The sequence below is a fragment of the Macrobrachium rosenbergii genome, chromosome 11 (assembly GCF_040412425.1).
Source record: "Macrobrachium rosenbergii isolate ZJJX-2024 chromosome 11, ASM4041242v1, whole genome shotgun sequence".
Lineage (NCBI taxonomy): Eukaryota > Metazoa > Arthropoda > Malacostraca > Decapoda > Palaemonidae > Macrobrachium > Macrobrachium rosenbergii.
Window position 1 is genome coordinate 14,252,571 of NC_089751.1, and position 17,029 is coordinate 14,269,599.

General features: G+C 38.8%; 1 protein-coding gene across 2 annotated transcripts in view; it reads left to right on the forward strand.

Annotated features, from left to right (window-relative positions):
• LOC136843172 (microtubule-associated protein futsch-like) overlaps positions 1 to 17,029 on the forward strand; it is a 103,707-nt gene that overhangs the window by 65,561 nt on the left and 21,117 nt on the right. For both annotated transcript variants that reach the window (XM_067111242.1, XM_067111241.1), the window contains exons 10-11: positions 1,688 to 1,885; positions 10,409 to 15,301. In XM_067111242.1, the coding sequence (XP_066967343.1) occupies positions 1,688 to 1,885; positions 10,409 to 15,301 (5,091 nt within the window). The remainder of the gene's footprint in view (positions 1 to 1,687; positions 1,886 to 10,408; positions 15,302 to 17,029) is intronic.

The following is a 17,029-nucleotide window of genomic DNA, read 5'->3' on the forward strand; positions in this document are numbered from 1 at the left end:
CTTCTACTAAGGGCATCCCCTACAATGTTATGTCTACCCTCTATATACCTAAGCTTGGCATCAAAATCCCTGATTGTCAGATACCACCTAGCTCTTTTAGGGGAAAGATCCGGCTTATTGAAAAGACCCAACGGCTTATGATCCGTAAGAAGCTCTACTTGATTGTCCATCAATAACATCTTAAAATGAACCAAACTAGACACTGCGGCAAAGGCCTCTGTCGACTACCGACTATAGCTGTTCATTACTAACCTGTGTCGTAAACTTCCTGGCTAAGAACAATTGGTTACTTAGCAATGGGACCTACAGCTTATTGTGGAATCCGAACCACATTATATATAGCGAGAAATTAATTTCTATCACCAGAAATAAATTCCTCTTACTCTTCATTAGCTGGCCGGAGACTCGAACTCGGGCCTAGCGAGTGCTAGCCCACAACTCTACCAACTCGCCCAACGAAGAGACTTTTAACCGCAAAAAATACCAACGCCAACATAAAGGTCACCTGCAACGGACACACGTTTTCAAAGGCCAGCAATTAGTCAGCTAAATCCGTAATATATATGACTGAACTTACAGTTGTATGAGCATATTTTTGACTAACCTGCAGAATATTTTTATCCGTGGTTTTATATGCACAAGTGTTACTGTTACTGTAATTTTAAGATAATTAAAAACCATATTGTGTAATATGGGTATTTATGTGCTTTGGCACAAGGATCAATAAAAGTATTAGGATATATCAGCAAAATGTTATCACTCTGGGTTGATGTAATTACTTTTGTGATGTCAAAGGCCATGAGCTTAGTAGGACTCACTGCCCCCACCAGGCTCAAAAAATCATGGAGGTTGGGCATAGACGTAGATCTGAACCAGATAACATTTCTGGCAGAAATTAGAGAGAATTCATATTATATCTAACTGCATAAAGGAAAAAGATAACATCAGAAATGAATGATGGTGATATGTTTAATCTGTTTGCTAAACAACTTAATTTATAATGGAAAAGTGATTGATTAAAATTCCATTGTATGTGTACAATAAACAGAAGATGAGATACAGTGATCTGCCATTTTAATTAGCAATTTTTTTCTTGATGTAGTTAATTATTTCTATGCATGCCATAAGTTCAGTTCTTAGCAGATCAAATAACAAAGCTTGTGCTTTATGATTCAATCTTTCTATAGGACATAATTAAAATTTTTAAATAGTTATACTGTTTCATGGCTTATTGTTTTATTCAGATAACAGTTCAGTACTTAGCATGTCACTCATAACTGAATCATTTGATAATTACTTTAGTGTGTTCCCTTAAAGATTTGGTGTATCTGTATACAGTACTTGACAGTTGTGTAGTGTTGATTGAGTTATTAAATAGCTCCTGTCAGACTGAATATGTATTAGAAAAGTTCTTGTGTAAACTTTTCTTATACATATTCAGTTTATTCTGTTTTGTGCTAATTGTATTTGATACCTGGGAGTTATTGCCATAGTTAACTGTTGTTAAATTTGCAATATAATCATTCCTAAATTTAATCCATTTTTTATGCTGAACTTGTGCAGTGACTGTAATCAAAGAAAATATTTACTGTATGCACATTATGTTGGCTGCTGAAAGCAGTTTCTTTCAAAGTTACAATATTAAAGGCATATTTTACAATAATGCTTCTTATCCCTCTTGTTACAGGTAAAATAGATCCCATCATGTTATTACAGCTTCCACATTCAGGACTGTCTGGTTCAGCTAATGTTCCGCAGTCTCCATATTCTGTTCGGGAAATGATGCCATCAACATCTAAAACAGTGTCAATCAGTACACCTGTCACTGATACTAAAAGAGTAACAAGATCATCAAAATACTGTGCATATTTTGATTCAGAGCCAGGTATGTGATATATACTATATTTGTACCTACAATATCCTTGCTGTGTTAATTTAATGTCATGTGTTGAGGGTCTACCATATATACTAAAGCAAACATGTAAAGGAATGTTAGAAGACAATGAATACTGTTTTTAAATTGGAAGGACAGTATACTGTACTACTTTTCTGACTAATGGTTCCTTATCCCCTTTCATTACATGTCCAGCCCATCTCATTTTTTGAGCTCTCATTCTATTTTCCAGTTGTTGGACACCTCATCTATTCACTCCTTTTCAAAATCTTCATTTTCTTTGTGTCTGTGTAAGCTCATTCATCTTGATTTCTGGCTAACATACATTTACTTCACACAGAAATTCCCATCCTTTCAACCCTCCAGGTTGCAGATGGTTTAGACTATGTAGAGAATAACCAGTTTGCGCCATGACTGTTCTGCAACCTGGGCCTTGATGCATCGGTACTTAGATAGAAATTAGACTAACGGTTTGTTTAAAAAAAAAAAAAAAATTTTTTTTTTGAGGTGTAACTTACTGTCTGTCATTTAGCTTTATCTGTGACTACTTTGGCGCGGGTTCGACAAGTATTAAAATTGATACAATTGTTAATGAACGCTCCCAATAGTTTACTCCCCCACCCTTTGTATTGTGGCGGTAGGACTTTGAATGTTTCGGTTGCTCATTCTACTATTGTCAGCAAAATTGGATAGTAGTATAGACAAGTGCTCTGAATTTAGGTTTATTTTTTTCATGGTTGTTGACTTGGATCATCTAGACTGTGGTGTTTTTTTCATTATGGATTCTTCCTAATCTTCCTTATCAAAATCCCTTAGATTTTGAAAGGTAAGCAGTTGCAAGACCAGATTGGCTTCTTTGAAGTTTGATACACACGATTTATGCATTGATCATCGTGGGGTAGCATGTGATTCGGACAACTGTTGTGATCATTGCAGGGAATGGTCTTTGCAAGAGGTAGAGAAGATGGTAAAGTATTGTATTAAAAGAGAAGGATATGCCTAGAAAGAGTGTAAAGAGAACAGCTAGTCTTGCATCTAAGTCCTCCTTAGAATTAACATCTGATCAAGAGATAGATAGGTCTATTGATTCTTCTTCCTTAATAGAGTCTCATCCTTCCACACCCACTAAGTCAGTTCAGGGTAGTAGGTTAGAATCAGTGCAGTCTGATATTGAGACTGTGAAATCTAAGATTGAATTTTTAGGTAATAAGTTTGAATCTTTTGCATCTAATGTATCTAGTGCATTGGCAGGGACACTGTCCCCTCGTTCCATTGGCAACTCTGCGGACGCAGCCTTGCCTGTCCCATCGGCTCCTCCTGCCAACAGGCCTGGTAGTCCCGGGGTTCCCAAATGAGGACTTACATCTCAAGATGTTCATGGACTGTGCCCTCTGTCTCCTGCCTTTGCTTCTTGGTCCTCAGTGGACAAATGCAAATTGCGCTAGCCTAAAGACATTCATGGTAGGGTGAAAAAGTCTTTGCCTTCGCTTTCCCAAGGTTATTATAATGATTCATCCAAACCAGGTAACCGATCGCGTTCGGCAGCAAACGATGCTGCTGCACCTTCAGCCTCCTCAGGGAGTCCGGAGTCATTAGTTAGGCATTTGGCCAGTAAGTTGATGTGCCTAGACTCCTTTTGTGTTGACAGTAGTCCGAGTTTTGATTTCATCAGGGCTGTAGGTAATTCCACTTCCTAGGCTTTTGCGGCTTTTATGGACTGTCTTTCTGAGGCTAAGACTAAGCGTGTCAGATATTCGAGGCCAAGGGAAGTGTCAGGTCCACGCCAGGCATATTCTAGGCTGCGTGAAGCTTCATCGAGTCTGCTTAAGTCAGCCAGGCTGCACGCTGCCTCAGCGAGTCCACATGCCTCCTCATTGAGTTCAAGGGAAGAATCGATGAATCCTTAAGAGGCAGTAGGCCATAGAGTTTCTTCAGGGCTGCAGTAGTGTCTATGATGTGTGAGTCTTCAAATAGAAAGAGGAGTGAGGAGGTAAGTGCGAGTGAATGAGTTCTTAGTGGCATCAAGGTAACAGGTTACACTTCTCCTGTGTTGGAAGTCAAGTCACCATGGTTAAAGGGTTCTCACCCTCCTGTGTCAGCCAGATTTTATCAGTCAGATCGTTATACAGTAGAGACCTTTCTCAGTTCAAGTATTTACCAGAGTGGATAAGTAGAATTCTAGCGCCAGGTCTTACAAGATCATCTTGTTCTGAGGCTTCTTCAGCTGTCGCAGATGAGGAAGACTTGTTTAGGCCCAGCTCTTCCTCTCATCATTCTCCTACATTACCCTTGGTTAAGGAAGAGGAACACTTAGAATCAGTCACTTCAGGTTTTAATGAACTGGCTCAGTTGTGTTTGGACAGATATCCTCAGTTCTTTTCAGTGGAGCATTCGAATACTGCTCACTCTCTAAGAGCTTCCAGGTTGGGGTATGATTATTCTCCTCTCTCTTCCTTTAGGCTATCAGATTCTGTATATAGGAGATTTAACTCTATTGCTAAGGCTTTGCCTAAGAAGATCTCCTCCAAAGAATCCTCTCTTTTGTCTCCCTTCCTTCATGCTAGGAAGCCACTAGTGTATGGGACTGGGGAGTTTCTCCCCCTTTCTCCTGATCTGGCAGTGGACGGTGCTTTTTTGTCCATGATTTTTCCAACTAAGAAAGGAGCTGTTGTGTCAGGCAGGTTGCTTTTCTCTATTCCAGGGCCTGAGAATATGTATAAGAGTTTGACTAATGCTATGGAAGCTATGTCCTTGAGTGAAATTGTACTGAACACAGTCGAACGGTGTTTGAAGGAGTTTGGTGAACTTCTTCCTCCTTTGGCCAGGGATCCTTTTGTTAAGGCCTTAGGGTTTTTGCTTCCCTAGACAAGACGTTTCATGATGTGATACGGGAGCTACCCCAGGTTGTGAGCAACCTTGAAGTTTGCAGAAGATAGCAGCTTTGCTCTCTGCTGGTTCCTTCAGTTTCCCCCCCTTAGTAAACAGTCTTTAATTTCAGCACATCCTTTTGGGAATCTTATTGAAGGAAAACTGTCTGTTTCTATAGCCTCGGAGACTGACAAGACAGAGAATATGTCTTTTATCCATCAGTCTTCCTCAGTGTGGGGCCACCTTGACATGGTGAGGAGGGGCTCTTGAACCCCAGGAATTTGTTCCCGGGTTTGAGTCCAAGAGTCCCATATACCATTATACATTTGTTTGAATGAATTTTTGTGGAATTTTCCACTTTTGCTAAAATTTATAGGACCTGATAAATAGGAAAAGATATCATAGCTGGGATTGGGTTTATGTCCGAAGCTAAGTAGTGGAAACTGTGGTGGGACCATCAACTGCCCGATAATGTTCAGACCTGAGAGTTATCAGATTGACAGCTCAAAGGTGGAACTGTTCATTAGGACTGGACCACGGATTCCAGGGGGACGTCTGGTTCTGGGGATAGGACTCTTGGCATTCTATCCAGTTTGCCCATAACATGATTAGGGCAGGGATGATTGTATTCTTGTAATACTCTCAGTCCTAGCAAGCAGGTTTGGCTTACACTTGGGCCACTCTAATCATGTTGTTCCATCCCCTGTGGGGTAGGGTAGGGAGTGGACATTTGGGAGTTGGTTCTCATTTGTGCCATTGTTGGAAGAATAAAACTTTGAAAACTGATGATATCTTTTTAAGGTTTTTAGGTTCATTTTTTTTTCTCCCTCAAATCTTTATAAGTGAAAATAAAGATTTGAGTACCCCTGGGCCCTTTGATGGTAGTGACTCGGCACAGCTGACAACCGCCGGAACCTCCTTTAACAACCATTCTTTAGAAAGAAAAAAAAAAATCCAAATGTGATCACACTGGAACCTTATGCTCCAGTACAAAGCAAATCCAAAAGGAGTAAATATCGTGTTGACCCAACCTTGACTTATTTTGACTTCCTCTTTAGGAGTGGAAGTTGGTCAAGGTTTCTAACCATGGAAACAGAACAACAAGTTTCAGCCCTAAAGTTGGAAAACTTATTAAAAAGACACTCAACGACAGAAATGTCGTTCAGACCAATAAAAATAAAGACGTGGCTTATAGAAGCCACAACAAGAGGCTAGTCTGAGGACTATATGTCCATAAAAAGCATCGGCAATGTGCATGTAAAAGTAAAGAAGCGTGACACTATGAATAGCATTCAGGTTACTATTGTACTTCCTGAAAATAATGATGAACCGGTTGATAAGAATATGCTGTTGGACTCTCTTAAAATGAGATATACCAAAGTCCAGGATTGTGAGGTATATATAATACCAAGTAAACAGAATGATAAAGTATTAAGAATTGCTGAAGTAAAATTTGAGGGTCAAGATCTACCTCAAAAGGTAAAAATTTTGGGCCAAAATAGAGAACTGAGACCTTATGCTCCAAAGCCACTACAATGTCAAAATTGTAGTAAATATGGACAGACAAAGAAAAACTGCTTTCCTTTCAGGAGTTTGCCTCCTCTATCAAACCAGCCCATAGCCTTTTGATATTACAAAGGCAACCCAGAGAAGAGAAGGATCTTGAGTCAAGAAGTCTCTTCTCTGTTAGAGGAGGCAGCTATGGAGGAAGTACCGGCTACTTTGCCAGGTTTTTACAACAGGCTTTTCCTAGTTCCAAAGGCAACGGGGGGTTGGAGGCCTGCTTTGGACGTATACAAGCTCAACCTCTGTGTCCAACTGCCCCCTTTTTCCATGGAGTTGGCCTCCACGGTCTTAGCCGCCCTGGAGAAAGAGGCATGGATGTTTACAGTGGACATGAAGGATGCTTATTTTCATGTCCCCATTCGCCAACATCCAAGAAAGTTCCTACCCTTTTCTGTGGGGGAAAGACATACCAATTTCAAGCTCTTTGTTTCGGACTAAGTTTCGTACCTCAGGTTTTCACCAGGGTCTCGTCCCCCTTCATGAAATGGCTTCACTTACCAGGAGTAAAGATGTTCTGTGCCTGGACAATTGGATTATCATTGCGAAGTCCAGGCAGGATTGCCTGAGGGCAAGAGAGCTAGTTCTGCGCTTAGCAAAAGCCCTAGGGTTACTGATAAATGTAACGAAGTCTTCACTGGAACCATCTCAAAGAGTGATCTACCTGGGCATGGAGATAAATTCTGTTCTTGCCAAGGTTTTTCCTACTCGTGCTCGAGTAGGCAATCTCTTGTCAGTCGCAAGTGAATTTGCCCCCTCAGGAAGCATGCCTGCCAAATGCTGGCTGTCTCTGTAAGGCCACATGTCTTCTCTGGAGAAGTTAGTCCCAGGTGCTCGACTATGATGAGACCATTTCAGTTGCACTTGAGGAAGCACTGGCACAGAGAGTCACAGCCAATCCACTAGTTAGGGCACTGGAACCCAGATCTGTTCCCTTACCTTCGCTGGTGGATGTCCAAAGAGATACTGCTTGCAAGGAATTCTCTCGAGTCCCCGAGGTCTGGGGCCCAGACCTCTCACTGTATTCAGACGCCTCGGACAAGAGCTGGGGTATAGTTATGGGGAATCAGGCTGCTTTCAGAGTATGGTCCCCAGTCGAGGAAAATCTGCACATAAACTGCAAGGAGTTGTTGGCTATCCAGAAGGGGCTGCAGAAGCGGGAAAGTGCAGTGACCAACAAAGTAATTTTTGTCTTCTCGGAAAACTCTGTGTCTCTGTTGTACCTAACAGGACGAGGGGGCATGAAGTCAGAAACGTTAGTAGCCATTAACATGGATTTACTCCTCTGGATGGAGGGAAGGAACATTGTCTTAATGGCCCCAGTTTGCACCCGGTCGATTGAATGTTCTGGCAGACATGCAAAGTCGTCCAGGACAGGTACACTCTCCCTCAAATGGATGTTAAACCCGACTGTGTGCGAGGCAGTTCGGAACGAGTTCGGCCAACCTCCCATCGATCGCTTTGCAATGAAGTTGAATCATTGTCTCCACTTGTCTGGACCCTCAAGCCTGGGCAGTAGATCCTATGGCTTTAGACTGGGAAAACCTATTCGTATATGCTTTCCCTCCATTTCTGTGTTGAAGGAAGTGCTCAAGAAATTGAGAGAATTCTGGAAGACCACCATGATTCTAATTGCGCCTTGGTGGCTGAGGAGGCATGGTTCACAGACTTAGAAATGTCACTAGAAGTTCCCAGACAGTTGCCTTTTTGGACAAATCTACAGGCAGTCCCCGGGTTACGACAGGTCCGGCTTACGATGTTCCGAGGTTACGACACTTTTCAAATATATTCATCAGAAATTATTTCCCGGTTTACGACGCATGTTCCAGGGTTATGACACATCGTACTCCGATCCAACAGAAGAAAAATAATATGGCTCCAAAACAGCAGAATAATAAAAATTTGGAGGTTTTTTGATGAAAAACTCAATAAAAATGCAGTTTACATCGTTTTCAATACACCCAGAGCATTAAAAGTAAGGTTTTCTTAGGATTTTTGACGATTTTCGACGATTTTTAGGTTTATAACGATTTTTGGCTTACGACGTGGCGTAAGAACAGAACCCCCATTCTAAACTGGGGACTGCCTGTACTTCGACAGACAGGGGCAGGGAGGCTACACGGAAATATCAACATACTTCATTTATGGAAACTGTCAACAAGCTCCTCAGAGCCAGAGGCTTTTCAAAGTTGTCTAGGGACTCCATCCCCCCTGCAAGGAGAAAGTCCACTAATACTATACATATATCAGAAACAGTGAGAACTGTATAGTACACGGTGCAAGCCCAGGGGCATTTCATGTCTTTGCACCAGCATTGATAATGTAATCAAGTTTCTACGATTCTTAAGATATGCTAAAGGTTTGTCTGTTTCCTCCATCAAAGGCTATAAATTCATGCTGACTTATGTTTTTAGGCATACTGGATTGGATATTTCAAAGGACGTTCACTTACGTGAAGCTGTTTGCTCTTTTCAACTGGAAATGCCGAAGTTTCTTCAGAAACCTCTTTTATGGAACCTAGATATTGTTTTATGACACCTTAGAGGCCCTCCTTTTGAGCCCCTTAGAGAGGCTTCTCACAAGGCTCTTTCTTTGAAAACCCTCTTTCTGGTGGCCTTGGCTTTGGCCAAAAGAATAAGTGAATTGTGAGCAATATCATCATTAGTAGGGTTTTCTCGTAATGGAGCAGAATTATAATTTCTGGCTTCCTTTCGTGCCAAGAACGGTGTTAAGGCCAAAACTCTTCGTAGATTTTCTCTATCCCTTTGCTAGAAGCTCTAACTCCTGAGGAAGGAGAGCTGGTTTTATTCCCTGCTAGGGCTCTGAAGATTATACATCCTGTCTTAAACCTGTAAGGAAGCAGTGTAGGAACCTATTTTGTTCACTCAGGAAGCCTGAGGTTCCTATGTCTAAAAATGTCGAGACTTTCTTGATTAAATCCTTAATTCTGGAAGCACACCTGGCAGTCCCTCCAGAGGTTTGTCCCCTTTTGAAGGTGAAACCACACGGCATCAGAGCAGTGGCTACATCTATTAGTTTTCACCAACACCTCTCTCTAGACCGTCTAGTCTTGGCAGCACAGTGGAGGTGTAGCTCTGTTTTCACTTCCAACTACTTGAGGGACGTAGAGATCCAATACGAAGACTGCCATGCGCTAGCACCTCTGGTTTCGGCAGGGGATATTATCTCCTAGTCTTCCCATTATGTGTCATGAACAGGTAAGGGCTCTCTCTAGCTACCTCCTTCCTGGGTAAAGGGGAACTGTATGTTTGTTGCTAGATGAGGGCAAACAAAGTCTTTCTTTTCTTTTTATTAGAGTAAATTATGTTATTTAATGTTGTAAAGTCATTCCTCCTCATTGGAGAAAGCTACCCTGAGCTGATTTGATTAAGTAGCACTTTTCTTTCAATTTGGACTTGTTGTTTTTGGGTGTGAAGTACCACAGCAACTTGATTAGGTAGGTGGTAACTCTTGAGGGATCATAGTTTAGTTGTGGCGCTCTGCAGGCCTGAGGCACAGAGGCCAATAAATTGCCATTCTGCGTTGCACATCTTCAACCAGTGGCCATATGTGGGTTTTACGTTCCACCTCCTAAGATAGTGGACCTCGCCTGATGAGAAGATCCTCATCTGTCAAGTATTTGCCATGGGATCATATTCATCAGGTAAGCAGCAATGAGGATATTCATAATGATATCTGATGATTCGGTTATAGGGGATCTCTTGCCCACCTCCAGCACACATGTTGGAGTCAGCTAAATGATAGAGGGTAAGTTTCACCTCAATAATAATGACTTTTATGATAGAGTCAATTTTTTAGGTACGCACCCTCTATCATTGAAACCCTCCTTCCTCCCCTCTTAAGAGATTAAGAGTAGAATGAGCAACTGAAACATTTGCTGTCTTACCCCCACCCTAATTTTAACACTTATCGAACCCGTGCCAAGTAGTCGTAGATAAAGCTAAATGATAGAGGGTAAGTACTTAAAAAACTGATTTTATCATAAAAATCATTATTTTCTTTAGAAGTATACATTTCCATGAAAATTTGTTTTTTGTATTAAATTTGTTTTCTTATTTTCAGGCACAACTCTTGAAAAGCTTGAAAATAATGTCCCAGTAGCATCAAGAAAGAAAAAAAATAAATCTCAAAAGAAAAAGAAAAGTACTAGGAAGAGAGGTCGACCCAGGAGAATTACACCTGTTCGTAGAAGACCATCTTTGTTTTTTGGAAGTCCTAAAGCTAATTGTTCAAATGACATAATTGAAACTGCACTTTCATTTGCTTTAAATTCTTTATCACCAGTAAAAATAACAAGTGAGGTTGATGACAGCCATTCATCACAAGCTTTTCATGAAGGCATTTCATCCGTGAAGAATTCTAGCAGTGCTCTACCTAGTGATATGGAAGTTCTGCAAAATGAAGAATCTAAGTTAAACATTGCACATGTTGCAAGTAAAAGAACAAGTAAATCTACAAAAGGACAAATAGTAAGAGCACCAAAGGCTAGCAGTGTAGGCCTAGGAACCACCTTTGGTATTACAAAAACTACCTCCAATTGTGAGAAAGAAATCAGTTCTCCATCTGATAAGGAAGTAATTCCAGTAGATTCTACGTTGAAATGTCCAACGGCTTTAGTATCTATTGGTGATAAAAATCATTCTCCTCAATTACAAGCTTTACTGTCACTTTCCAGTAGCCTTTCCCCTACTAATGGTCTTCCCCCAAGAAATGCATTTTCAGTGTACAAAAGTCCTGCCCATATTTCTTCAAACAGGGGAAGTCAGAGCACACCAAGGCGCAAGACTAGTCATGTTAGGGTCCTTGATTTTAGCACGCCTCGAAAGAAAGCTAGTCCAAATAAATCACAAAGAATTACAAAAGGGTTAAAGTTTTCACCACTTGTGAATAAAAAGAGTAAAATGTCTTCAACACGTGGGAAATGCCCAAAAACCATGTCTGCAAAGAAGAAATTATGCAGCATTGCAGAGACTCATGAAACATCAAACAGTGCAGACATGTCTTTGATGGAAAATGCTGAAGACATAATTCAGGAAGGTGAGGTCATATCTCAACCGAAGGATAAGCCAGAATATCGTTATTTAGGGAAAGTAAATGAACAGGTGATCCAAGATGCAGAAGACGAAGAAAACTTTATTTTGCGTATTGAGGACGAGGACACTTGTGATTCACTTCTTAAGGATTCTGTTGAAGAAAGAAAGCTTCGAGGAACCTCACAAACTAAAGAAATCAGTTTGCTCTATTCTCATGTTTTAAATAATGATTCTAAATTGCATGACAGTGGCAAAGAACCAGATAAAATACAAGCTATGAGTAGTTTACATGAGGCAAATATTTCTCATGATTTGTTAAATTCACAAAGTTCATTTTGCAGTTCAAGCAGTCTTGTAACCCCATTCAAGACAAACAACTGTCACCAAACTCCAATTGTATTGGAAGCCCCTACACCCTTTTATCCAAATGTACAAACATCTTCTCTACCAGATGATGACCTAAATACCCCTTTATTGCAATTGCCAGGATCAGCTCTGAAGACTCCACTCATCAAGGACTATCCACAAGGACCTTACTCTAGTAGTTCAGCAGGTACATCTTATTATCAACCGTCAGAACATTCTGTAACTGATTCTGAAGGTTTTTCTCCTAGTAGGTTGTCAACGGTTTACGAAAACTCAGTCATAGAGGAATTTAGCAATCATTCAGAAGTGTTGGATGATCCCAGTGACATAAGCAAAGGACCTGATAATAGAATTCATACAGTATGTAAAAAAAAAGCAAATACCTTATCTCCAAAACTAACAGGGAAAGAGATGGGAGAGGTTATTGAACAAGAAATTGAAAAGCAGTTTTCTCTTGGCCCTGCACTGCAAAAGTCTGTTGCTTCTGAGAAATCAAGAGACACTAACTTTTATTTTAATGATGGAGAAGAATTGTCTCAGCAAGACTGTAGATTTTTTAAGGGGAAGCTCTCATTGCAAAAGAAAGTTCCTGCTAGAAATTATGACAGTGATAATAGCATAGGGGTATCAGATAATGAAGATGGTGAAACACCTATCAGAAATGTAAAGAATAGTTGTGGTAATAGTAGTTCATCAAAATCATCACAAAAGGGAGCAAATGCTTGCCAGATACAGTCTAAAAAACTAGAGATAGATGAGCTGTTAAACATGGATCAAGTTAGTGTTCATTCTTTAGAAGAAAATGAAGATGCTCTTCTTAGAAAGCTTGAGAAAAGATTAGAAATGGGGAAAAATGTCGTTTCTCAGTGTAGCAGTAAAAAAGCAGCAAAACAAAACAACTTGGTTGCAACCTTGTCTGATAGTGATGTTACTAAAAGTAAAGAAAGTGATGTCCCTAGTAAGAAAAGTAGTTTGTGTCCCCAAGTGTGTGCTGCTGAGAATGCTGGAGTACAAAGCCAGGTTGCAACTTCTGTTCAAGAAAAGTCTGCATCAGAATCCAGTACTGACATAGGGAAATGTTCCAAGTTTTTGGAGACTTTTGGCTCTGGTGTTAGTTCTTCTGAAGATTCTGAATCAGAGACTGTCACTGTTAAAGGGCTAACTTCAAATGTTACTGGAGGCACTGAGGAAAATCTCAAGGAAGACAAAAAGACAAAAAGGTTGTCTTCTTACATTTTGGATTGTAGGAAAGTTGATGAGAATAGTTCATCAGATGACTTTGAATATGAGACAGACTGTGTAAAATATCAATTGTCAGATGTTAGAAGGGTTGATAGGCAAAATCTTAAGAAAAATAGCACAGAAAAGGTGAAATCAAGTGTTCCAGATTACAGAGGCATAAGTTATGGAGCAAGAGGTGATCAAGCCAGTAATTCTGTTTGCTCATCAAGTGACTGGGATGCCAACAATAAAGAATTGAGTAAAGAAGGTACAGTACAAAATTGTAAGAAAAATGTGGCTAAAAAATCGTCAGATTATGCGGATTTCGGTAGAAATAAGCAGACTATGAGAGCCCAGCAGAGAGCCAGGAACAGAATCAAGTTATTGGATGAGTCTCAACCTGAAATGGAAAAATGCTGTAAGGTTAAGATATCTGCTACTACAGGAGCTGGAGCTCAAAATCTTGAGGAAAATGATTCCAAAAAAATTGTGTCATCAGACTGTTTAAATTTCAAAAAAAGTAAGCAAAATTCAAGAGGACAGGATAGAACATGGAATACCATTATTTCATCAGATAACTGTGAATTAGAGACTGAAGGATACGTTGGAAAACAATGTTCCCTTTCTACAAGAAACATTGCTGAAAGTCAAGTAAAGCAAATAGCAGAAGCATCATCTTCTGAACAAAAAACTGTGAGAAGAAGCCAGCGGTGTACAAAGGGCAAGCGAAGCATGACATATTCTGAAGTACAGATGAGTGAAATTCAAATGTCATTTGTTAACCAGTCCAACAAAGTTAAGAAAAGTAAATTAGGTGAACTGAGCAAACATATAAAAGAAAATGATAGACCTTCAGTTGAAGAATCCCATAAGAGCCTAATACCAAATATAGAGGTTCAGGAAGTAGTAATTGAAGCAAAGGTTCTTCTTAATCATGAAGGAAAGGATCATGATGTTTTGTTGAATCCAAAGAGTTCCACAAGGAAACTCAGCGAGTTGAAATCTGTTGATTCAGAAATGCTTCACGCAAGTAAAACAGAAGCCAAGTTCCTATTGGGAAGAGAAGGGAGACACGGTAGAGATATTAGGAAACCACAGATTGATCAAAATTCTCTGAGTGAAATATGTATTGATCAAAGTAAACGGAAGAATAAATTAATCAAGAATAAACAATTAAAGAAAAAGCGTGGTAATGAAAGCACACATTCTTCCCCTGAAACAGAAACAAAAGTTATTTGCAAACAGCCTACGCTAAACAGGGGTGGCAGAAAAGAAGTGAAAATTACCCGTAAGAGTTGTAAATTAACAGAAGTTAAATCCCGAGAAATCAATCAAAAGCAGAGGTGCAAGAAGAACCTGTCAGCATTAAATCAATCCAGTGACTTTGAAGAAGAAAGTAATGAGGAAAAGAAAGGTGTACATCTTAATGATATTCCGGTGAGTAGTGGAAAAGAAGTGACTGGTGAAAAGAAGTCACAAAACGTGGCTGTAAAAGAAATTGAAAAGAATAAAAAAGCAAGTAAGTTCAAGGAAGTTCAAACAACAAAGGAGGGCACTCCAGTAGAACTATGCTTTACTTTAAATGATGATCGGATGAAAGATAATAGGCCAAAGAAAGAAAAGGACAGACTCATGAAAGGGAATATATCACCCAATAAGGAGAATGTAAAGAAAAGTGGGGAGAGTGAAAAGGATGCTGTTTCCAATAATAAAGAAAGGAAGAGAAAGGATGAAACCAAAGTGGATGCTCATAAATCTGAAAATGATGTCAATGTTCCAGAAATCAGTGGGGCTGATATCAAGAGAGTCATATCTGGAGATGCAAGTGAATCTCCTGATAAAATTGAAAAGGCAAACCCAGAGGATGAGAATACTAAAGCAGTTCCAGATGTATGTAGAAAAGGTTCACCATTCTCTGTATGGGGAAAAATTGCAAATACTGGCTGTGCTGAATCTACAAGTGATTTACATGTTGGGAAGGAAAAAGTTTTGCCTTCTAATAAGGATTTATATACCCACTGGTCGAAGTGCTTTGATGCATATGGGATGTCTCCAGATGTGAATATAATTGACACAGATGAAGAGAGTCCAAGAAAACTACTTCTTACATCTCTTCAGGAAACTACAGTGGTTTGTTCTTCAACAAAAAATTTGCAGGAGAGAAAACAACTTCCTCTTTCCATGGGGTGTGCCCGATTAACACCATATTTATTCAGTCCAGAGAGACGAGGATTCTCAAAGCAGTTGCATGTTGATTATGCTGGGGAGGTTCATAACGTTACACCAAGGCATCGTAAGCGGTGTAGGCCAGACAGCGATGCTTCTCCTGTCCCAGGTAGGTTCATTTTAGAAAATATCTCAGCAGTAATGAATGTTGTGCTTTATAATAAGCTTACTGTCCAAGAAAACTTGTTGAAAGACCAAGGACCTGCATGGAAATATTTCCCTGAAGAGAATGTTTATGTAGTGAAGAAAAAAGGAGTGAGTAATTATTATGAATGTATATATAATGTACAGTATATATTAAATGAAAGACTTGTAATTAGATTTAGTAGAGAATCCAGAAGAATGCAGAAAGGTGTGAATAACAAGTGAGAATATTACACTTACACTGTATAGGAAATCACAGTACATTAAATAGATAATGTACAACTGTAAAGATAAACATAGTTATAAAATAAGATGTGAATGCATGTTGACTTGGACTTATGATCAGGTTTTGGTTTAAGGTCTTTTTGAGCATTCACCTTCTCCACCACATGCAATCATAGCATCCTTTTCAGTTTCTTACAGCAAGATGAAAAATTAAGAATCAGTTAAAATCAGGGATATATATATATATATATATATATATATATATATATATATATATATATATATATATATATATATATATATATATATATATATATATATATATATATATATATATGTACACATACATATATGTACACATACATACATACAGGCAGTCCCGGTTATCTGTGATTTTTTTAGCGCCAATATGTGCCGATTTCCGCTTATCGGCGCCAACAATTGGGTATTGGCGCTGATACATACCTAACAGAGCTGCCAATCTCTGGTTATTGGTGAGCAAAATTACTGAAAAATTACTATATATATATATATATATATATATATATATATATATATATATATATATATATATATATATATATATATATACAGTAAACCCCTGTATTCAAGCGTTCTCATGGTTACTTGAGACTCACGCATTCAGCTGGTTTCTCTGTGGAACATATCTAGCCATCATTCGCAGAAAATTAGCCCATTCATGGTATTTTTCACTGAGAAATATTCACTAATTACTGTATTTTCATATAATTTTCATGAATAAATGCACTTTTGTGATAAAACTATTAAAATACTCGGTATAAGCATTTTTACAGGGTTTTTCTTGGTTTAAGCTATCAAAATGGGCAGTTCTAAGTGTTTTTAGAGGGTTTTAAGTATTCGGTTTGACCTATTCTCGGGGCGGGGGTGTGGGGCGCATCCCCCGTGAATACGGGATTTCACTGCATATATATATATATATATATATATATATATATATATATATAGTATATAGTTATATATACAGGCAGTCCCCAGTTTTCAGCAGGGGTTCCGTTCTGACGGCATGACGATAACTGAAAATCAGCGATTTTTGGTCATCTGCGCCTCTGTTAGGTATGTATCGTCACCGATAAGCGGAAATTGGTGAAACTCTGTGCCAAAAATTTCCAATTTTCGTCACTAGACAAGTCCCGTAAAACTGGATTGCCAATAACCAAGCCCACCGATAACTGGGGACTGCATATATATATATATATATATATATATATATATATATATATATATATATATATATATATATATATATATATATATATATATATATATATATATATATATATACATATATATATATACATATATATATACATATAAATATATATATATATATATATATATATATATATATATATATATATATATATATATATATATATATATATATATATATATACATATACATATACATATACATATATAATGATTA